Here is a 23,815-nt window from a genome sequence, read left to right as displayed (position 1 = left end):
GACCAGCGCGAGGGTGGGAGTGTGCACCTGGCAGACACGCGTCTCTTCCGTAGTAAAATGGGCAGAGCCGAACACCTACTTCAGACGCTTGCTGGGGTTAAAATTGGTCGACCTGTTTGACAACAGGGCTGGTCTCCCAGGGAGCCGCAAGGAAGTATTAGCTATTTTCATCACCCCCCGCCCCATCTTCGCCACCATCAACATTTTTCAACCTTGAATGGGGAGAAGGGACCAGCAGACGGTTCTGTGGTTGGGTCCATGTGCCCCTGTGTTCACATTAGCGTGCATCCCGTCTGGGTTCTTCCTTCCTTCCTTCCTTCTTTCTTTCCATCCTTCCTTCTTTCTTTCCATCCTTCCTTCCTTTCTTCCCTCCCTCCCTCCCTCCCTCCCTCCCTCCCTCCCTTCCTCTCCTTCCTTCCTTCCTTCCTTCCTTCCTTCCTTCCTTCCTTCCTTCCTTTCTCTCCTTCCTTCCTTCCTTCCTTCCTTCCTTCCTTCCTTCCTTCCTTCCTTCCCTCCCTCCCTCCCTCCCTCCCTTCCTCTCCTTCCTTCCTTCCTTCCTTCCTTCCTTCCTTCCTTCCTTCCTCCCTCCCTCCCTCCTTCCTTCCATCTTTCCTTCTTTTCTTTCCTTTCTTTCTTGAATCACTGTGAGATACAGTTACAGGCTTTCATGTTTGTGTCTCAGTCACACAATGATCGAACACCCATCCCTCCACCAGTGCACATTCCCCACCACCAATGTCCCCAACATCTCCGCCTTCCCATCCCAACCCTCCCCCCTGCCTCCCTGGCGGACAACTTCCCCCATTCTCTCTCTCTCTCTCTCTCTCTCTCTCTCTCTCTCTCTCTCTCTCTCCCTCTCTGCTCTGGGCATGGTGGTTTGCAATACAGATACTGAGAGGCGATCACGTTTGGTCCTTCATCTACTTTCAGCACACATCTCCCATCCCGAACGATTCCTCCAACCATCACGGACTTAGTGATCCCTTCTCTATCCCAGCCGCCTTCTCCCCCAGCTCATGAGTCCAGCCTGGGTTTTTTCCTGGCACCACGTGGTCCCCAAGCCTCACTGGGTGTAGCCCTGGGGGCTTCTGAGCACTGCTGGGTGTGGTCCTGGGGGACCCCAGCACTGTGGGGCCGAAGTAGCTCCACATCCTGAGCCCCTCATGGGGAGCCCCTCTTGGACTTCTCGAACCCCCTTCCATGGCCCCACATCAAACATTAATTGAGGGGCGCATCCCCGTGCCTTTGAACGTTCCTTTGCGGGAGCCTTGCTGATGGCCGCGTGACCCTGGGGGGGGGGCGTCCGGCGAGATCTGCGGGTGCTTCACCGCGTGTCTCTCTTGTCTCCCTGCAGCCAGCTGTGTTCCCCCGTGCCTGAACGGAGGGATGTGCCTGCGGCCTCAGCTGTGCGTGTGCAAACCAGGCACCCGGGGCAAAGCCTGTGAGCTGACCACGGCCCGCGAGCCCGCACCCACAGTGCTCAGAACCCGGAGTGCCGGGCGCCCTGCCTCACCACGGAAGCCTCCGGAGCCGGCGGCCCAGCTGACTTCCTCGGAGAAGGCGGACGCTGTGCCCAGAGCCAGCCCCGTGGCCCAGATGACCCTGACGCTCAAGCCGAAGCCGCCGTCCGTCAGCCTGTCCCCACAGCCACGCGCTCAGTGAGTGTCCCGATCTCTCTTGGGCCCTTTGCAGTTACTCACTCCCCTTCCCTGCAGTTTGCAGAGACCAGTCTGTTGGTCTGTGGCGTGAGCCGGCGCGTGACTGTGTCGCTCCGTGAACCTCTTAAGAGCGTGTCGTTGTCTGAGTTGGTCCTCTGCTAGCGGGACTTAGCCAAAGCGTCCGCCCGAGCCAGAGGGAGGCCTGCTGGGAGCCAGCGTGTGTGTGTGTGTGTGTGTGTGTGTGTATGTGTGTGTGTGTGTGTAGGTGGGGGGAACGGCCTGGAAGTAGTGTCACTGGGGCAGGGACTGTGGAGGTGTGACTGTGGGGATGTGGGTCAAAAAAAAATTTTTTTTTTTTTATAAAGGGCCAGAGATGCATATGCAGATGGCAGGCTCGGGTTCGACCCCAGGCATCACACAGTGCCTTCCAGCTCCTTCGGGAGGGAGCACGGAGCATCCCCATGGGGCCCAAGCAAGCAAACTCTCAAATCAAAATGCTCTGTGGGCGGCGGCTGGGGTCAGGAGACAGAACGGGGCTTACGGCGCTTGCCTTGTGCCCGGCTGTCCCGGGTTCAATCCCCGGCTCCCCGTCTGGATTCCCGAGCCCCACCTGGAGTGGTCCCTGAACACAGAGCCAGGAGTAAGCACTGGGGACCCCTGGGTGTGGCCCCCAAACCAAAGCAAACAGGAGAAGAAGGAGCTGGACAAGGTGGCCCCTGAGCCCTACAGAGAATGCGCAGAAGAGAGAGGGGGTTTGGGGTGCCGTGGAGGGCTTGCGAACTCCCTTCCTCCTCGCTGTCCCCGAGGCACCCGCAGGGCTGCTGGCCGTGAGCTCTCGCTCGCTCGTGGGCAGGAACTTAGTTTTCTTCGCCCTTTTCTGACCAGCGAAGGCCTCGGGGCGAGTCGTGTCTGTGCCCCCAGGCCTCCGAAGCCCCAGGCTCCTTCGCAGAGGGGGACTGGGTGGGACGATGCCCCCGAGAGTGTCGGGGGTGGTCCCGGGAAGGACGCTGGGGGTCTCTCTGTACACTGACAGCCGCTCATGAGGGTCCGCCGTGGGACTTTCTCTGCCCCCCCCCACCGTGGTCAGGCTCAGCTGACCTCCAGAGGCGGTCTGGGGGTTCTTGTAGAAGAAGTGACCTCACTGCCCAGCCCTGTAACCAAGGCCCTCTCAGTCCCCGCTGGGCGGGCCCTAGCCGCCTTTCTCTTCCCTCGTCCCTCCCTCTGCCCCCCTCTGCTGCTTTCCTCATGGTCCCTGTCACTTCTTGTCTCCATTCCCCTGACAGACATCCAGACCGGGGGTAGGAGGGCCTGAGCCACGTCGCCAGTATTTCATTTGCAGAGCCAATGTCTGGGGGTCGCCGTGAAGGAAGGCTGTCATCTCCCCCGTCAGGCAGGTTCCCCCCATGCCCTGAGGAGGGAACCAAGCCCAGAGCGGCCAAGGGAAGGATGAGGTGCTGTGATAGGAATTAGGTGGGAACAGGAGGCCTCTGTGCCCTCAAGCTGGCAGGACAGCTGGGCTTTTATCTGTAGGACAGGACCAGAACTCCTTTGCCTGGGGGGTGCCGGTTTGGTTGTGGCTGGCCCTGGCCTGCTGTGTGGACGAGAAAGCATCCGGGATAACCCCGGAGCACGGGTGGGGATGGTCTCCTGGAGCTTGAGTCAGCAACGCTGGCATCTGCAGACATCCGTTTCAGCTACGATGCCCGCATCGCCCGTCAGGATTCTTCCTCCATCTGTCTCGGCCGTTGCGAGTGTGAAGAGTGACCTTAGCCCATGGGCCGGGCCCTGGGGTCCTGGGGCTGCTGGTGCTGCCAGGCCGAGCACAAGGATCCCATATAACCTGGGAGGCATGCGAGGCCGGGACCCCTGGCCCCCAGCTGAGCTGGGCAGCCCTGCTCCACGCGGCTCTGGGTCTCGGTAATGACGTGGATCTCTGCTCTGGGGTGCGGCCAGGACTCTGGGTGCCCTCTCTGGTCCTCCCCGCATCATCGCTCAGGGGACCGGGAGATCACTCACAGCTTGGGGTTGTGTGTTTGTGGGTTTGTTTTTGTGCCACACCCAGGGCTGCTGTGGGGGGGTGACCCCTGGGCCAGTGAGAGGGAGTGGCTCCCAGCGGTGCCAGGGGTCAAACCCAGGGCTCCCGTGTGCGAATAATGTTCTCAAATGCTCCGGGCCATGTCCTGGGTCCCGTGTGATGTGTTTTACCCCTGAGTAAGGTTCTTGAGTCCCACCGGCCACTGGGAGCTCCAGGGCCCATGCTTGGGTGGGGGGTCGACCAGATGGCCCTTGTCAGAGAGCGTCTCTGCCTTTTTCTTTTCTGTCCTTTTGTGTAATTTAAGAATATCATGAGTCAGTGGGGAAGCTGACGTTTCAGCCCTGACTGGACTTGGGGAAAAGAATCATCTGATCACTGATCATATGCTTCAGAGGTGAGGTCCACTGGAGGGGCTTTTCTACGTGGCTTTGTCCTGGGAGGCTCTCTGAGGGCGGGTGTGCCTGTGGGCTTTGGGGTATTCTTGCCCTGAAATGCTCTCACTTCTGGTATTTTCTGTGTAAACTTTATAGGCCTGCCTGTTTTCTGGGCCCTGCAGGGGGTGTTACACTAGATTAGACCTAAGCTTGTACTCGGTGGATTTTAAAGATGGAGGGTCCCGCCTGGGGAGGGAATGAGGGTGGTCTCCTTTGTCCCCCTGATGGGTTTGAGGATTTGACCACTCGAAGCATGACGGTCACATGTAGCCTGTGGCCTTGTGCTGCTCTCTGTGGGGACCCCACGTTAGCAGAACCAGTGCCTGGTGATGCCTGGACTGTGGGTGCTGTGTTTGTCCCTGGACATATCTGGGCAGGGTGGGACATGTGGTCATTGGAAGGACTTTTTAAAAAAAATTTTTATTAGTGAAACACCATGAGGTACAGTTGTCTGTCTGACCTCCTGTTGTTCATCGATTTGCTCAAGCGGGCCCAGTAACGTCTCCAGTTGTAGACTTACAAACTTTTGTGCTTGGGTTTCTGTTATACAATGATCAAATACCCATCCCTCCACCAGTGCCCATTCTCGACCACCACAAATCCCAGTATCCCTCCCACCCCCCATCCCTCCATCCCACCCTGCCTCTGTGGTGGGGCATTCCCTTTTGTTCTCTCTCTCCTTTTGGGTGCTGTGTTTGCAAAAGAGGCAATGGGTGACAATCATGTTCAGTCTATAGTCTACTTTCAGCATGCTTCTCCTATCCTGGGTGGATCTTCCCAACACCCTTCATTTGGTGCTCCCTTCTCTATCTGATCTGCCTTCTCCCTTAGCATGTGCAGCTGGCCTTCAAGCCATGGAGTGAACCTCCTGGTACTGATCTTGGCCACTCTTGGGTGTTAGTCTCCTAGTTTGTTACTTTATGTTCCCATTGGAAGGACTTTTGGGTCATGCCTGGAGCCTCTGGGGTAACTGTGGGGCTGGGGTCCCGGGGGAGTGGGGCGGGTGTCACTGGGCTGACCTGGAAGGTTCTGCCAAGAAGGTGATTGGCAGAGACCTGCGGGAGGTGGGGAAGTGCTGGAGGAGAAGATGCCAGCCTCCCACCCCCACCCCTTAGGCTGCCCGAGCAGCCTCGCGTTCTTGGACCCTCACTCTGCACTACTGACCCAATCGCTGCCCCCTCAACGTGAAGTGACCAAATGGTGCTGCCTCTTCCTGTGTCCACATGTGGCCGGCCACTTTTCTGAGCCTCTGAACCCAGACTGCGGATTCCCTCGCGAATCCAGAATAGCCGCAGACTCTGCTCACTGTCCCGTGGTCCATAAGCATCAGCCGGTTCTGTGAAGCAGCCGCATCCATGGTGCTTCCCGGGATCTTTAATTTCTGGCCAGAAAAGGTGCCTGGAGGCAAGCATCTGCCTGGGTGTTCCACGAGGAAGCGGAAGTCAGCGCCGGAGAGAAAAGTCTCAAGTTCCGAAGAGCCTTGTCTCTCCCCATCCCTGTCGCTCTCGGCCTCTCCCTGCCCGGGGTCACCCACACTGGCCGCCCTGGGGGAGGGCGGAGGCGCAGGCGTCCTTCCCACCCCCAGGATGCAGTTCTCCATGCTCTCCTGGGATGCAGTTCTCAACGGTCTTGTTCCGCTGTCCCTGAGCCGGGCAGCCAGGGCGGATGTTGAGAGCGTGCTTGGTCTCTCACTGACGCCCTGAGGTTTCCCGGGATGGAGCAGGATGATAGTCACCGAGCCAAACTGGGAGCTGCTATCGGGCTGTGGCAGGACCCAGGTCCGGCTCGGAGCTGTAGGAGGAAATCGGGTCCTGCTGCAGCATCCACGTGGCCTCTGTCTACGCCGTCACAGGCTTCCTTCCCCAGGAAGGCTTATTTCCACCACGGATCGGAACTTGGGTTGTGATGGAGAGCGGTGAGTTTCTCCAGGAACTCAAAATGAGTGCTCTCTAGTCTCCAAACACAGCGAGGTGATGGCCAGGGAATAGTGCGGGCTCTGGAGAAGAGAGATCCATCGAAAACGGTCCCTTTCCTTTCTTCTCGAAGTTGGGCCTCCCAGCCAGGCTGCAGGAGGTCCCGGGTGGTTCTCGGCCGGCTGGGGCCCAAGAACGCGGCGCTGCCTGGGCCAGCAGTGCTCGGGATGAGCAGGCCTACCCTTAGTGAGGAGGTGCTGGGTGGAGCCCGGGTCAGGCGTGTGCTAAGCACGTGGCCTAATCACTGGACTCTCCCAACTTGCAGGAATAGTCTCGGTGTTGGATGCTGCCAGCATCACACTGAGCGTGATGAAGTTCCGGAGGAACGAGCATCCCCCACCCCCACGGTCTGTGGAAGCATCTCGGGGTGTGTCTGGGGCAGGGAGGAGGGGGTGGGCTTGTCCCCACTCGCCCTGTCTGAGCTTCCTGTCCCTGGTCTGGGCGACGGAAACTGTAGGTTGTGAGGTGACGCAGATGGGGACTTCGTTGCTGTTGGCTGGTTTGAGGGCTGCACCCGGCGGTGCGCAGGGCTGACTCCTGGCTCTGCACTCAGGGGTCACTCCTGGTGGGCGTGGTTGGGGTCCCGGGGATTGAACCTGGGCGAGCCGTGCAAGGCGAGTGCCCTCCCCGTGGCCCTATTGCTCTGGCCCTGGACGGGGACTTTGTGGGATGCTCTTGAAGGATTCTGCTCTGCTGACGAGAGCACAGTGAAACGGGAGCCAGGACCCGCTCCTTGGGATCTCCACAGCTCTGCCCACGCTCCCCCTGCCCCCCGGCAGATAAGACTCCTGAGCCCCGTCAGCGTCCGGCGCCAGGGAGAGGCTGCAGGGCTGCTCAGACCTTTCATTGTGAGATAAGGACCTTGTTCGAATGGTCAGAGGCGAAGGACGGACCGTTCTCAAGCGGACTGTTTCCCCACTGAACTTTCCAGATGCCGGTTGGGAGGGGGTCTTCCTGTGTCCGGGCCCTGCCCCCACCCTGAAAGTTCCCGGTGTGCTGGCCCGTCATTGACAAGGGCAGGGTCCTCACGGTCCTCACCTCGCGCCTGGGTCTCTATCCAACAGCTACAAAGAAATCTTTGTCCTCCACACTTTAAAAAAAAAAAATTTTTAGTTTTTCCCAGAGGAAAAATGTCTGAGTGGCCTCAACCCTGGGCTCCTCCTAGCCGTCTTCCTGCTGACCAGTGCTCCCCCTTCTTTCCGGCCTAAGGTTGGGGTCTTGGCAGGTGGGACTGTTTGGGGGTTTCCTGGACCGAATCCCAGAGAGTTGCCTCCTCGTTTGTCTAGGGCCTCTTTCTGCAGCGGCCACTCCCTCCTCGCGGTTCCTGGGAAGGACGTCCTGAGGCAAGCGGGGAGACGGTGTAGACGGGCTGAGTTGGTGTTGATGTGCTGAGTTGGTGTATACACAGAGATGGTGTCGTTCTGAGATGGTGTCGAAGTGCTGAGTTGGTGTAGACGTGCTGAAATGGTGCAGACAGGCTGCCGTGGTGTAGACACACTGGATAGTGTAGTTTGTTGTTGTTGTTTTTGCTTTTTGGGTCCCACCCGGTGATGCACAGGGGCTACTCCTGGCTTATGCACTCAGGAATTACTCCTGGCGGTGCTCGGGAGACCTTATGGGATGCTGGGTATTGAACCCAGGTCAGCCGTGTGCAAGACAAACATCCTACCTGCTGTGCTATCGCTCCAGCCCCCGGATGGTGTAGATGTGTGAGTTGGTGTAGACAGGCCGAGAGTTGTAGACGTGCTGAGTGGACGGAGACATGTTGAGATGGTGTAGACACACTAGGTGGTGTAGACGTGCTGAGCAGATTAATCCATTCATTTCCCTCTGAGCAAAGGACGTGGAGACAATGCCTTCCTGATTTCTCCCTGTGGGGCCCAGACACCCAGCCTACCCCTCGGGTGAGGCACATTTCCCAGCCAGGAGGCTCTGTCCAGCTCCTGGGGCAGCCGGGCGCTTTGAAGGAGGGAACCCCTCGAGCCCTCTGCTAGGGGACAGACGTTCCCCACTGGAGCTGTCTCCGGGCCGAGTGTCCGAGCTGGGAAAGCGCGTATTCCAACACCGCCTCCCGCCTGGCGTCTGTGTGTCCTACGGCACCAACAGTGTGGATTCTCCTGTGAAGGTCACCCAGGCCAGGCCAGATGCTGGGGGGTCCTTGGGACCCAACACGTGTGGCCAAACGGGTTGCAGTAGGTGGAGTCCTGACATTCAAAACAGCAAAACGAGTTCACATCTAAGGAAAGTCCGAAGTGAAGCTGAGCAGAGGGAGGGAATCTCACTTCGCAGGAATCTTCAGAAGCACGAGGGCGGGCTGGCGTCTCCCAGAATCCCAGCTGCTGTGTGGGGGTGACAGTGCCAGCTCCCAGCCTGGGGTGACGCTCCTCCTGCAGAGGCTCACGGTGCCTCGTGGCCCTGTCCCGTGGGCGCCGTCTCCCCACTGGGTGAGGTACTCAGCACCGCTCACCCATAAAGGGCCGGACGTGGCATTTGGCGAACAATCGGGGCGGGGGAGGGGCTGGATGGGGACCCAGAGTGCCCAGGTACCACTTTGCCAAGACACTTCAGTTGCACGCGGGCCTGCTCTGGTCACGCCCGCATGAGCAGCGGGTGCAGGCTCTGCTCTCCCAGGGACTGGGGGCTGGGGTGTCCGTCCAGCCGTGCCAGCGATGGGGGGCGGGGTGGGGGCGTTGCATCTAGCCGGATGCGTCATTTCTTGGCAGCACAGTCTGCCCTCCTTCTCTCAGCGCGTGTCATCGCCTCCTCGGATGCTCACGGGGCCCGGCTCGCCTTGGTGACGCTGAGCAGACGCTGCTGAGGGGGGAGACGTGAGGGGTGGAGGGCGGGAAGCCAGCGTTGAGGCGGCCCAAGAGAAGTGGGCCCTGCCCGCCCCATGTACTCTTCCACTTCGTCCTTGGCTTCTGCTCTTTGGAATTGCTTCTGACGGCCTGGGCACCTTTGCTCGGAGACCAGAGAAACCGAGGAACAAAGTCGAGCCTCGTTTTTTGATGGAGTTTGGCCCTGGGGACCCTATGAGGTGGCGGTGCTCACGCTTCCACCTGGTTCTGTGCTCAGGGGTCACTCCGGCTGCTGCTCAGGGAACCGTCGGGGGTGCTGAGGATGGCGCCGGGGTTGGCCCTGGACAAACGGAGTTTAATGTCCCTTAGATCGGCGTGTGTGAGGCCACGGGGTGCGGGGTGGGGGGAAGGGGGAAGGGATTAGGATTCAGATTTCAAATCAGGAAAACAACACATCTGAAGATGGGGTGTGATGATGTGGGCCCCCAGTGATTTTAGGCTGTGTTTCCTACCCATAACAAGTGATTCCTCTTCAGATTGTTGTTTTGTGCACTTTGAATCTTGGGAGAAATGCAGAAGCCTGTGAGTGGAGGAGTTACCAGTCCACGGGGCTAACCACCGCCCTCCCCAGCCCTTTCCTGGCCTCTTAGAATCAAGTTCCTGGGTGCTATTGTCTCTTTTCCTCCTCCTTAAAAAAGTTTTTTTTATTTTTTTTTAATTGCATCACAGTGAGATACATAGTTGTTCGTGATTGGATTTCAGTCATATCATATTCCAACACCGTCCCTTCACCAGTTACATTTCCCACCACCAGTGCCCCCGGGTTCCCTACCTACCCCCTCCCCATGTCTGTGGCAGGGGCACTTTTCTTTTTTCTTTTTCTTTTTTTCTTAAATTTTTATTGGGCTGGAGTGATAGCACAGTGGTAGGGTGTTTGCGTTGTGCACAGCCAGCCTGGCTGAGCCAGGTTCAATTCCTCCGCCCCTCTTGGAGAGCCTGGCAAGCTACCCAGAGTATTCAATATGCCAAACACAGTCACAACAAGTCTCACAATGGAGACGTTACTGGGCCCGCTCGAGCAAATCGATGATCAACGGGAGGACAGTGTAAATTTTTATTAGTGAAACACCATGAGGTACAGTTGTAGACTTACAACTTTTTGTGCTTGGGTTTCAGTTATACAATGATTCAACACCCATCCCTCCACCAGCGCCCATCCTCCACCACCACGGGTCCCAGCATCCCTCCCACTCCCCATTCCCCCCATCCCACTCCACCCTTGTGGCAGGGCATTCCCTTTTGTTCTCTCTCTCCTTTTGGGTGCTGTGGTTTGCAAAAGAGGCAATGGGTGGCAATCATGTTTGGTCTGTATGGCAGAGGCACCTCCTCCTCCTCCTCGTCCTCCTCCTCGTCCTCCTCCTTCTCCTCCTTGTCCTCCTCCTCCTCCTTCTTCTTCCTCTTCCTCTTCCTCTTCTTCCTCCTCTTCCTCTTCTTCCTCTCTTTTCTCCTCCTCCTCCACCACCTCCTCCTCCTCCTCCTCCTCCTCCTCCTCCTCCTCCTCCTCTTCCCTCTAAGTGTCTTACAGCTTTGTTTTGCTCCTATTCCAGATTTGCCTTACTATTGACTTTCAGGGCAGTATATTGTTTACCAAAAGAGAAATGAAAGACGTGAAGGGAACTTATAATACACAGAACTTAGTGGACAGTGAGTGACCACACACCCCTTCCCACTGCCTCTCTCAAGGAATAGATACTCTCTTCATCCTTCTGGAGTGTGGGGCCCAGAGCTTGGTCCTCCCTCCTCCATAGAATCACTGTATCGCTGTCATACCGTTGATCGTCGAATTACTTGAGCAGGTGCCAGTAATGTCTCTATTCTTCCATAGAACACCTTCATGTTAATGCTTTTTTGTTGCTAATCTTTGCGCTTTTACGATGTTTTATTTAATTTTGGGGGGAAGGTGGCCCCAAAGCAGTGTTTGGGGGGGCCGGGAGCCACAACCCCCTACCCTCAGCTGGGCGGATAGTTCCGTGTGTGGGTCGGAGGATGTAATGGTGCTCGGGTCCCGGAGCTGGGTGACCCCGGGCCTCTCTGGGGGGACCCTGGGAGCACGCCCATGATCCAGGGTTTTTAGGACTTTGGGATGCTGTTATTCCGGCAGGTCGGTTTTGTGACGTTTTGGTGTAACTATGTTCCTCTGAAGCGAGCTTTCTCTTGTGCCAGTGTTGGTTTTCCCGGCAGTGTAGCTGAGGTGGGCCTGGAGGCCTTGTCCAGCCCCTACTGGGGCCCCCTTCCTTTCGCTTCCAGCGAGGGTGAAGGGGAGCTGACTGATTCCCAAACTCGCAGGCAGCACTAAAGCCATCGCTCACCGCACCAGGCTCTGAGCCGCCAGCATCCCATGCCTCGTGGCGGGGATTCGTGGACCTGCCTTTCTAGAATGTTCCACCCTGTGCACTCCTGCACGCGTTGCCGTTGCCCCACAGGGAGGGAGCTGTTGGACCAGGGTTTGGCTTTCCCAGCAGGGACCTCCTCAGGATCCTTGTCGAAGCCGAGACAAGTCCTTTCAGAATAAAATACCAGGGTGGTTCGCTGGGATGGAGGAAGCTTTGTGAAACAAGCTTCTGGAACATACGTACACACGAAGAAAAATGCTTTTAGAGTAGGAGCTCTGAGCAGGGTCCGAGCTTGCACCTTGATGGCAGCTTTTTTTTTTCTTTTTGGGTCATGCCCAGCGATGCTCAGAGGTTACTCCTGGCTCTGTGCTCAGGAATTACACCTGGTGGTGCTTGGGGCACCTTATGGGATGCCGGGGATTGAACCTGGGTCGGCCGCGTGCAAGGCAAAGGCCCTCCCCGCTGTACTGTTGCTCTGGCCCCTTGATGGTAGCTTTTAGGGCACGTGCCACCTGCCTGTGTCTACCGGAAGCTTCTCCTTTCCAGTTTGTTGAGCGACCCTGAAGTTGGGGCTGGTGTCATTTTCTTTTCCCCATGGAAAGGCACCTGTCGGCTGTCCTTCTGAGCCCTCCCGCTGCTGAACCCTGATGCTTTGAGACCTTTTTTTGTTCAGGAAGTTTCTAGAAGTGTGCAGGCCGGTTTTGGACTCTTGGTCTTGTTGTATCAGTCTTTATCCTTGAGTCAATACCCGAAGTGCTTGAATTCTATAATATTAAGGCACTCGGTGTTCATCAGCTGTGTAGACTTGAATAAACAAACATCTGGTTGGAATTGGGATTCTGCTCTCACTCAGTGGATAATTCTGAGATGAATCTATGTCCAACTACTTGTTTTTTTCCACCCACAGTCAGTCACCCCCATTCTCTGGTCCTCTTCAATGTCTTTTAATACATATAAATAATGATTGCTTTATTTGTTTGTTTTTGGGCCACACCCAGTGATGCTCAGGGGTTACTCCTGGCTCTGTACTCAGGAATTACTCCTGATGGTGCTCATGGGACCATATGGGATGCTGGGGATTGAACCCAGGTCAACCGTGCGCAAGGCAAATGCCCTACCCGCTGTACTATGGATCCGGCCCCTAACTAATAATTTTGATGAGAAATTTGCTCACGTTTTATGAGATCTATTGGCTCAGCATCCTTGATTGAAATTCTAATGGAATTTCTTTACTCATCATCTTTCCTGAAACGTCCTTCTCAACATGGTTTTCTTATAAATGAGGTTGCTTTCTCTTTTTGTCCCGAGTTGGTGGGCACCCTTGGCAGTGCTTGGGGGTCACCCCTGGCATGGTTTGTGGGCATCAGACGGGTCCCTGCCTGTGAGCACGAGATCCAGCTCTTCAAGCCCTTGCCCTGGCCCTGTATGTCTTTATGTAACACAAGTTTACTAAGATGACAAATCCCGATACTTTGGCTTGTACCCTATTGAATTTTGTAGAGAATTATGTCACATACAACGATTTGCCTGCCAATGTTGACATCTCCAGCTGGAGTTTTCTTTTCACGGTTCACTGTGAAATTAGTGAATGTGGACTTGGCTATGTGAATTCAGCCACCATCGGTGACCATATTTATCTGCAGTTTCTTTATCAGTGATCTTCATTAAATTGAGGACCCTTGCATTGCTTGATGATGGCCAAGAGTTTGTTACAGATGTTCATTTGATCTTGATCTGTTGGTTTGACCATGGTTTTCTTTTTCTTTTTTTGCTTTTTGGGTCACACCTGGCGATGCGCAGGGGTTACTCCTGGCTTTGCACTCAGGAATCACTCCTGGTGGTGCTCAGGGGACCATATGGGATGCTGGGAATCGAACCTGGGTCAGCCGCATGCAAGGCAAACGCCCTAACCTCTGTGCTATCACTCCAGCCTCTCATTTTTAATGTGGGCAATTATGGTAAAAGATTTTCTCATGTTGGAACAACCTTGGCTTCATAGAGTGATGTTTCCTTGGCCACATTTTTTTTCCTTTGAAATCTCTCAACCCTTTTGTTAGCATATGATGTCAGGAGATTGGAGGCTGATTCGGTTTCTCGTGTTGCTTTGATACCATTTTTATATTAAGGTTTGTGGATGTTTTGGGGCCCCACCTGGTGGTATTCAGAGGTTATTCCTGGCTCCGTGCTCAGGGGTCACTCCTGGGGGTGCTTAGAGGACATATGTGGTACTGGAGATTGAACCGGGGTCAGCCATGTGTAAAGCAACTGCCTTAATCTCTGTATTAAGGTTTTTAAAAATTGCAATAGAAAAAGGACATAAAACTTGCTCATAAAGCTTTCCAGGTAAGTCCCACGAAAGGTGATTTAATTTTCATTGTGTCGTCTGAACTTTTTATTTGTGTACAAAATTTGGCTTTAATTTTGATATATTTGGATGTATTCATGTTTCCCCCTTTTATTCATTTCATCTACTTCCTCCCTTCCCATAAACCACATTGGCTTTTATACTTCTGATTAGTGATTGATCGTCACAGATGTGTACCCTACGCAAGCATGCATATTTCAATGAACGAAGGCAGAATGTATTCAGTATTTTCACCCTATGCCAAACAATGCATGGATTTAGGACAGCTGTCTGACCTCTGTCTCCAGTGATCTGTGCTATTTTTATTCAAAATTTTAATTTAAAAAGTTTAAATCCTACAAATCAGATATTTTATCACTGCTTTGGACAACGATGCTTATGTAGACGTCCCCACAAGGCTACCGGTTTCTTTGTTTAGTGTTCTTACTTGTATTCAGACCTGGGCTCCCGGGCTGTTTTTGTTCAAAGTGCCTCTTTTAGAAATTCCTGTGGTGAGGGTCTTTGTCTTGATTTTCTTGGGTTTCCCTGAGTGTGCATTTTCTGCCGTGAGCTATTTATTTATTTATTTGGTATTTCAAGCCATTCCTCGGTGTCTCTAGACTTCTCTGGTTCTTGCTGCTGTATCAGCTGATGGCGGATTGATTCTTGCTTCCTTATCAATTCGTAACCAATCACTACTCTGTCTTCTATTCACTAAATCACTTAATAATAATCACTTAACTTCCCGTTAGTCGTCGATTTGCTCGAGCGGGCGCCAGTAACGTCTCCATTTGTCCCTGTCGCGTGCTAGTGTAGCCCAATGGCATCTCTTCGCTCCGGGAACATGAAGGGCCTCAAACCGATCGTTCATGATCTTGACGAAGAAGTCTGACCATCTGGTAGGTGGGCGGCCACGCGGTCTTTTGATATCCCGTGGAATCCAGTCAGTAACAGCTCTAGTCCAACGGTCGTCTTTAAATCTCATTACGTGACCAGCCCATCTGATTTTCGACACCTTGGCAAATGAGACAGCGTCCCTGATTCTTGATCGTCGACGGATGTTGGAACTCCGGATTCTTTCTCTCATTTGAGTGAAACGTGATATTCCAAGCATAGCTCTTTCTATTCTTCTTTGGGAGACCTGAATGGCGTTCTCATCCTGTTTGCGTAGGGCCCAGGTCTCTGAGGCATATGTTAATGCAGGAAGAACAGTGGAATCAAAGAGATGTGCCCGGAGCCGGAGGTTCTTCGTCCTCTTAGCTATTTCTTCGACGTTCTTGAAGGCGTTCCAAGCCGCTCTCTTCCTCCTGCGCAGCTCGGGTGCCAGGTCATTTGTCATGTTGACCTCTCGACCTAGGTACACATAGCTGTTGCATTCAGAGATGGTCGTTCCATTGAGAGTGAATGGGGCGTCAGGAACAAGGCTGTTTCTCATAAACATTGTCTTCGTAAGATTCAGCTGTAGTCCTACCTTTCCACACTCACGGTCAAAGTCGGCCAGCATTTGTGCCGCTTGACTGATGTTTGGTGTTATTAAAACAATGTCATCAGCAAAGCGGAGGTGGTGTAGTTGCCGACCATCTATCTTCACTCCCATTCCTTCCCATTCCAGTCGTCGCATGATGTCTTCTATTCAATTTTTAAAAATTCATCTCAGTTGGGATGTGGTGGGATTTGGTGGGGAGGAAGCAGGTTTTCACTTTTGCAAAAAATTTCTAAGTCACTTTTGTTGGATTCAGTGTTTGCCAAGTTTTTTTTTTTAAAATTCCTTCCATACCTGCTGGTGGGCACTGGTCTGGAGACTGGTGAGTATTGGTCCAGGGACTGGTGACTGGCACTTGAAACCCAAGGCTCTCTCCTCTCTCACTCTCTCTCTCTCTCTCTCTCTCTCTCTCTCTCTCTCTCCTCTCCCAGAATCGTGCTCCTCACACAAAGGGTTGGTAACTTCTGTTCTTGGTCATTCCACTCTACGCATGCTCGTGTGTCTCTGCCCTGCCTTCAGCCCATTTCCTTACTCCTTTGACTTTCTGCAGAGCTCCGAGTCCTTGCTGTCATCCTTCATGGAACTATTTGGCACATCTTCGGGTATACAAGTTCTGGGTGGCTGATTTTCACGTTCCCCTAAGGAGATTAATAGTCTTGAGCTGCTGGTCCGTGTATTGAATATCCTCTCGGTGCACGTCCGTGTTCTAACGCATGCCATGTGTACGTACATGTTCTAATGATCACCGCACACGTGTGTATGTTCTAATGCACGCCACATGCACATCTGAGTTCCAATGCATGCCATACAACGTCCGTGTTCTAATGCATGCCACACGCTTGTCCGTGTTCTAATGCACACCATACGCACACCTGTGTTCTAATGCACGTCCCACATACTCTGGGGCTTACAGTCTAGGCGAATAACCCACACTCGGCGTTGGATCGATTCTCTAGTTTAATTTGTGTTCTGCATCTGGCTTCTGCGTTTTGTGATTTCAGAGTCTGAGTGCTGTTCCTTAGGATTTTACCTCCAGAATAACTTTGGGTCGCGTTTTAAGCTCGGCTTCTAGGGAGGGCATTTGTGTGCATGTCATTCAAGTTCCTGGGAGCACCAGCCAGGCAGACTTCTTCTTTCTTTTCCGCGGGGGACTGTACCCAGCAGGGCTGGGGGACCATCAGGTGCCAGGGGCCAAACGCAGGGCTCCCCCATACCAAGCAGCCCCCCACCTCTGGCCCTGGAGCCTTCCCCCCAGCCCCCTGGCTCCCTTGCAACGCCTGAAGCTGCTCTTTCAATTGCTGGGACATTTCTCATTTGTCTGCCAAAGCCGTGCAGGACGGACGGGCTGTCATCAGGAGGGTCGGAGCGAGGGTCCCTCCGTGAGCACTCTCTCTGTGTTGTTCTGGGGTCGTGCCCGGGCTCCCCGACCTTCTGGCGTCACGAGTTTGTCCCTTCCATGTGTCCCAGGGAGCCCCGTCAGCCTGGCCTGCCAAGGGCAAAGTCGCCAGCTGTCCCCCTGACCCCACCCTGGTGCTGCTTGCCGGCCTTCAAGTGTCTCCTCTCTGCCAGCTCCCCCGAGGCAGCCAACAGCTCGGGTTTGGATCCGTGGCTGGCGGGTCTTGTCCTCCATGTGCCCACGAGGGAGCGATGCTTAGTCTGTGCCGTGATGGGTGAGACGCGGAGAGTTCGCAGGCTGAAGCCACGGTGCCCGGCCTTCCCCGTCCTTCTCAGCAGGTGGACACAAGCTTAGACCCCTTCCCAAGCCACGTGCGTTTTGGTCTCACCCACGTGCGCGCTGAGAGCTGAGGGGGACCCTGAGGTGGCCCCAGGCCGTCGGCCGACTCAGCTGTCCCCAAGGGCCCAGTCCTGGTGGCGGGAGAGTCCTCCTAGGTGGCCCTGGCAGCCCCGCTGTGGTGCCTCTCTCCACAAGACAGGGACACATGGAGTAACTCTCCCAGGAGATGCTGTTCGCTCCATCCGTCTTTCAGGCCCGCCTATGCCCACACTCCGTCCATTTAGAAACATCCTGGGGTCACGCCTGCAGCTGCCCACGCCCAGGTGCCTCTCTACGGAATCCCCTTCTGGTGCTCAGGGCTCTCTCCCGCACAGGGACCCCCCCCAGCAGGGAACATGTCTTACTTGGTTTCTGCCTCTGTGGTCACACGCTCCCTCAAACTGGGGCTCTTGGGGGGTACTTGCACCCATCTGGCACTGACTGGGATGCCAGGACAGGGCCAGGGACAGGGACAGGCACTGGTTTCTGCTGTCCTCTGGTTTCTGCTGGGTAGACCGGCCTCCGGGGCTAGCGGGTCTGTGTGGTCCCGCGGTGAAACCCACCACTCCCCTCTCTCTACAGGCCAGGAAAATCTCCCTCCCCGCCCTCCCCTGCCCTGCCCCTCTGCTGTCTGCCGCTCCCTTTCTTCCCTCTTTCCCGCAGACTCAGGCTTGGTTCGCAGGAGGAAAGGAGCTTCAGGGCCGCTGGTTCAGGCCTCTGGATGTCAACACCCCCTTGGCCAGAGTTCCAGTGTTCCCCATCCCTGGGAAAGACCCTGCCGCTCTCCCCACCCCACCCCCACTCTCCCTCGGGCCGTCGCAGACTCTCAGCTGATTGCCAGCGTGTCTGCTTTAGTTGTGTTTGTGTTCCACTCATCAGTGCAGCCACCCAGTAATTCTTTCACTTCCTGACTTCTTTATCCTCCTCACCCCAGAATATCCCTTTTGGTCCCCAAAGACACAGTTTTATCGTGTTTGTTTATTTTTGGGGGGCCACATCCGGCAGTGCTCAGGGGTTCCTCCTGGCTCCGCACTCAGGAATCACTCCTGGTGGTGCTCGGAGGACCATAAGGGATGCAGGGGCTTGAACTAGAGTTGGCCACGTGCAAGGCTGCCCACAGGGCTCCTCCTGGCAGAGCTCAGGGGAACATGTTTTACTTGTGTTCTTCCTTTGCAGTCACATGCTCCCTCAAACTGGAGGTTCTGGGGGTACTTGTACAGATCTGGCATGGACTGGGCCTGGGATGCTGGTCAAGCCAGGGCCAGGGCCGGGGACAGGTGCTGACGTCCTCTGGTTTCTGCTGGGTCCTACCGCTCCGGTCCTTTGTTTTAATGAATAATAGTGTTACTCAAACAGGCAGGCTGCAGATTTTTTTTTTCTTAAGAAAAATCAGATTTAGGTGGGTCTGTGTTTTGGCTGTTGTGGGGTGCCCTGCTCTGATGAGAGGGGTGTGGTTAGCCCCCCGGATGAGTCTTTTTTTTTTTTTGATTTTTGGGTCACACCCGGTGATGCACAGGGGTTCCTCCTGGCTCTGCACTCAGGAATCACTCCTGGTGGTGCTCGGGGGACCCTATGGGATGTCGGGGATCAAACCTGGCTTGGTCGTGTGCAAGGCAAACGTCCTACCCGCTGTGCTATCACTCCAGTCCCTAAGGCAGAGGTTTTCTTCTCAGCGAATTGCTCGTTGGGTTTTGGGTGCCCTTGATTTAAAAAGCCCGTGATGTGCTTGAAGGAAGGTGCTCAGGGGCATGAGCTTGGCTGTCGGCCTTGCAGGAGACTGAGGGGAGTCTCAGCGCGTTTCTCCCTCCATGTGCTCTGAAAGCGGGGGGCTGAGGAAGGGGGAGACGGAGAGGAGCCAGGAAGCTCCAAGGGACTTTGAACTTCGGTCTAAGGAGGAAAACAGGGACGATGCAGCCAGTGGAGGCGGGAGAGTGTGGAATGGCGAAGGGAACGTTTGCTCTGAGGAGAGAAACACTGGGGAGGCAGAGACTGCCGGGGCTCTGGCCGGCGACTCCTCAGCCTGAGCGAGAGAAAGGGGGGTTCGCCCGGGTGGTCTAGCGGTCAGAACCGGTGGACTCTGTCCGTCCTCTTCTCTCTGTACCCGACAGCGTGTGTTTGCAGCCTCTGTATTGATAGGGCCGCCGTATCAGTCCAGTCACAGTTCCCCCAAAAGCATTCGTGACCTTTCACTTCTACTTTGAAAGAAGTTGGTGTGCATTGATTCCTGAAATCCCCGCGGGGTGATGGTGGCACACAGGTGGGTGAAAGGCAATTTGGAAAGCTCCCCGTTTGGCAGGCAAACTTCCTTCCCACATGCAGGCCTCGGGTGGCACTGTCTCTGCCCTTCTGTGTTGAAGGGCATTTTAGTTTTTTTTTCCTTTTGGGCCACACCCAGCGATGCTCAGGGGTTCCTCCTGACTCTGCACTCAGGAATTAGTCCTGGCGGTGTTGGGGGACCATATGGGATGCTGGGGATCGAACCCAGGTCGGCCGCGTCCAAGGCAAACGCCCGACCAGCTGTGCTATCGCTCCGGCCCCAGGGCATTTTAGTTTTCAATTCCAGGTTTTTCGGCCACACGCGGCAGTGCTCAGGGGTGACTCCTGGTGGGGCTCGGGGTTCCCTATGTGGTGCCAGGGATCGCGTCTGATTCCGCTGCTTGCTAGACAAGAGCCCTACCCACTGCGCCATCCGTCCAGCCCCCGTTGGAGCATTTTACGGGGAGTAAGTTCCATGCTGACCGGCTCCCTCTAGTCTCCAAGAGAGCCTGGACTCCCTTCCCTAACCCCTTCCTGTGATGAGGACGCCCCCTCCCGGGGGTGTCTTGGCAAAGGCATGTGCAGGATGGTCCCAGGCTTGAAGCCACGTGGGCAGGAAGTGTGGGTCCCAGGACCTCAGGCACACATGAGAGGCTGGACCGAAGCCCAAGCTGGGGCCTTTCCTGCTCTGCTTATGGTCCTACATAATTAACAGCGCCAGAGAAAGAAAGCCTTTCTTTTTCTGACTGAAAAGGAGCGCCCTGGGTAATGTGTACTCCTACCCCGGAGCTGTAATTACAGAAATCCTCGGTGATGCCTTGTAATAGTCCCCCCCGGCTTGCAGCGGCTTCCTGTCGGCACAGGGCCCTGTCATACAGTCCGTGGTGAGACCAGGCCCTAAGGACAGAGGCTAGGGAGTGTTCGGGCAGGTGCCAACGGTGTGCGCAGGTGCCGGGTAGATGACGGGAGGAGAGGAAGTGGCCTTCGATGTACGTGTTAATTTAATTTGTTCTCTTCTTGTGCCAGCCAGGTGAGAGCCAGGCCACCTACAAGGCGAGTCTGCCGTGGAGTTACGTCCCTGGCTCCTAAGAGAAGGTTCTCGTGGCCAGAGAGACAGTGCCGAGAGAAGCCGCTTGCCTTGCCGGTGACTCCCCTCACTTTGATCCCGGGGCTGGGCAGAGCAGGAAACAGTCCCGGCTCCCAGCCCCACCCTCGCATCTGGGAGGGGCACACGGTTAGGGTTCGAGGGTCAGGGATGGGCAGACTCAGGCTGTCTACGCCGCGCATTTTCCTGGGACTCTGCCCAGGCGTGTGGGGCTTTGTATGGGGGTGGATGCTCCCTTGGCGCTTACGTCTGTCTAGACACGGGGATGAAACTCGCCCTGTCTACGCAGACCGGACCACAGGCTTTGGTGTCCTGCGCGTGTGCGGGAGGAAGATCTGGGCCTCTTCCAGGGGACGGACCTGGTCTCTCGTGGAGATTTCTCTCTGCCGAGGGAGAAGCATCCCGGACCGGGAGGTTTCCGGAGTCAAAGAACTCTCAGAGCACAAACTCCGTTTCTAGGGGGAGCAGGGGGAAGTTACTGACAGTGGTGGAGGACAGATTAGTCATTTTGCTTGCAGAAGACGGGCTTTGGGGACTCCCGCATCATCCAGGCTTTGGAGACTTGCATACCACGGTTCCCGTGAGCTGTGGCATTGTTGCCTCACGGCTATCTCAGACATCAGTGCAGTTCATACAAACTCTGTCCTTCCGAGGGGAACCGTAGCCTTCTGGCCCGAGTGTTCACTCAGAGGGCTGGAGACTTGTTACCCAGCGTTATAGGGGTCCCTGAGCACGGCTGGAAACAATCCCCCACTCCCCCAAACCGAAACAAAGTGGGACAGACGGGAGAATCTAGAAGAAACGGGCCGGGCAAGGAAGCGTCTTCTAGGGGGAACTTCAGTTAAATAAATTCGGGAAGCGGTTGGACTGTTACAGGGTTTCTCTTGCTGAGAGTGGTTTTGTGTGATGTGAGACACTTGGACCTGCACGTTTCAGGACCTGGAAATCAAGACCCTCCCCCAGAGATCCAGGGCCAATGAGATTGGTCAGTGTGCCAAACACCTGCTGATTGACAGGAGGTAGGAGGGAGAGTTTGGTTTGGGATGAGAAAGTCCTTTGGGTGCTCAGCTGTCTCGTGGGTTCTGCGCGGGAGCGAGTTCATCGCTTGTCACTCATCTCCTCCCCTCTGCTCAGACGTGGGTGAGTTGGGGCCACTTCTGGGTCTCCCCAAAACAGACTCGGGGAGGGTGCGGCCGGCCTCCCGCTGTGCTGGTGGGTGAGCCCGGCTGCGCTCTGGCTTGACTTTTGGGGAAGACGGTGCCTTGCCGACCTCAGCTCTGTGACTCCTCCATGATCTTCATCCTTTGTGGAAAACGGGGGCTTTTCTTTCTTTCCAATTCCACAGACTCCGGAGCGAGGCCGAAATGGCGATTTACAGTGATGACTCCTTCTCTCCTTTTCCTTCTGGGAATACCCACAATGTGCTCGCGTGTTTATTTTAGTCCTCAGATTCCAAATGTCTGGGATTCCTGGTATATTTTATTTCAGCGAGTTCGTGTAGAGTCTGAATCACCATATAAATCTGGCCATACACTTTTAAAATAAGCGTTCTGATTTATTGATGCTATATTAATACACTCTATTTGGCATGGCGCTTTACGGGAAAGTTGCGGCAGCATTACAGAGACGCTTCCTAAACGCTCCACCCAGCCCTGACTCATGTTGACGGTTCCTAGAACCCTGGTCTGTTGGTCAGAAATAAGGGAGCCTTGGTATAACCCCGTTAACTAGGGATTTTGTTCTTCTTTTACCAGTTTTTCCACGTGGGTCCTTTTTGCATTCCGTGGCACCATCCAGAGAGTTCCGGGACACTTGTCACGTCTGGTTTCCTGCTGTTGTTAGTATTCATTCTGCCCTTGACTCCATTGGAAGTGTCCTGTGGGTGGCCCAGGGTTCGGGTGTCTGGGCGCCTTTCTGTGGTGGGGCTGGAATTCTTGGGGGGTCTGGGAAGGAAGGCTCTTTGGGAATCACACTTTGTGAGGAATAGAACCTTTTGGGGTGATCTTTTTTGTGTGCATTTTTTTGGGTCACACCTGACGATGCACAGGGGTTAATTCTCGCTCATGCACTCAGGAACTACTCCTGGCGGTGCTCCGGAGACCACGTGGGATGCTGTGAATCGAACCCGAGTTGACCATGTGCAAGGCAAATGCCCTACCCGCTGTACTATCGCTCCAGCCCCATTTTTTGGGGTGATCTTGACTGCAAGGTGAGGGCGGCCTCTGCCACATTTACCCCGTGAACAGAGTATTTTCACCCCTTACTTTATCCTCAGAAGCACCTGGGTGCTGTCCACAGCATAATGGAAAGGAATTCAGCGCTTTCTCTGAGCGAGGAGGGTGACATGCGTCTTTCTCTTTGGGGGGGAATTTTTCCCTAAGAATTTTTCCCTTGTTCCTTCTTCCTCATTTGCTAAACCATCTTTCTGTTTGGTTTTATTTTGTGGCCACGCCTGGCTGTGCTCAAGGCTTATGCCTGGCTCTGTGCTCAGGGATCACTCCTGGCGGGCATAATGTGGTACCAGGGATCCAACCGGGTTAGCAGCATGTAAGGCAAACTACGCACTGTGCTCTCTCTGGCCCTCAACCATCTTTCCATTATAGTTTCTAATGATTTAAGGGTAGATGCATCGGAATTTCCCCAGTTTAACAAAATGGTAACTGGAATGAGCGGTTATTTCTGATTCGGTTGATTAACTCTTTTTGCGGTGCCAGGAGTCAAACCCAGGGCCTCGTAGAAAAATGTCATCTGGGAGCGCTTTCTAAAACTTGCCATTCTTTCTGTAGTTCTTATGACTGGTATATATAGGGAAGCAGGTAGAGATTTGGCAATTTTCACTATGTTATTAGCGTTTAGTAGTGAAACGATATTTATCAGCCAGAGCTGCCCATTTGGATTCATTATTGTGACTTTACTTCTGGGCTCAGGTCTGTTCCGTTGGTCTGGTAAAAAAAATTTTTTTTAAATTACAATACCACACTGTTTTGCTCACTGTAGTTTTGTAGTATGGTGTCAAGTGGGGGGCATTTGGTACATTTCTTCCTTTCTCTTTTCTCAAGATAATTTTGACGATGAACTCTTTGTGGTTCAGTACAAATTTGAATGTTTGTTTTATTTCCCTGAAGAAAGTCATTGGAGTTTTGATAGGCATTGCATTGTGAGTGAACATGGTACAAGCTATTTTAAGAGAACTATTCCTATTAAAGACTATTGATTTAGGGGGTGGGGTGGGGGCTCCCACGTGGTGCTCTGGATGCCCAGGAGACCCCCCCCCTCCAGAGATTCTTGGCCAACTCAGCTTATGATTCAATGTGAGAACTTCAGGACGGGGTGTTCCTAGGCCCTGTGGTGCCGGGGGTGACCTGGTGGTACCAGGGGTGACCCGGTGACTTAACCCTAACCCTAACCTGGCCTGTTTGTACATTCCTGTAGGCAATAAGGATTCGGTTCTCTATGTCCTTTATTGTATAAAGGAGAAACTAAAACACCCCAAACTTACATTACTTGCCTATAACCCTGGACTCACTCTCCACTCTGCTGCCTCCTCCTCCTCATTCTTTCC

At 54.5% G+C, this 23,815-nt stretch overlaps 1 protein-coding gene across 1 annotated transcript in view; it reads left to right on the top strand.

Moving 5' to 3' along the window:
- The window catches only part of LOC130034187 (latent-transforming growth factor beta-binding protein 1-like), a 95,019-nt gene that overhangs the window by 28,519 nt on the left and 42,685 nt on the right, over window positions 1–23,815 (top strand). The window contains exon 4 of the mRNA XM_056125751.1: window positions 1,355–1,658. Coding sequence (XP_055981726.1) covers window positions 1,355–1,658 — 304 coding nt within the window. The remainder of the gene's footprint in view (window positions 1–1,354; window positions 1,659–23,815) is intronic.

The sequence above is a fragment of the Sorex fumeus genome, unplaced genomic scaffold (genome assembly GCF_029834395.1).
Source record: "Sorex fumeus unplaced genomic scaffold, SorFum_2.1 ptg000006l, whole genome shotgun sequence".
Classification (NCBI taxonomy): domain Eukaryota; kingdom Metazoa; phylum Chordata; class Mammalia; order Eulipotyphla; family Soricidae; genus Sorex; species Sorex fumeus.
The sequence above is the reverse complement of the archived record's forward strand: the minus strand, read 5'-3'. Positions and strand labels throughout refer to the sequence as shown.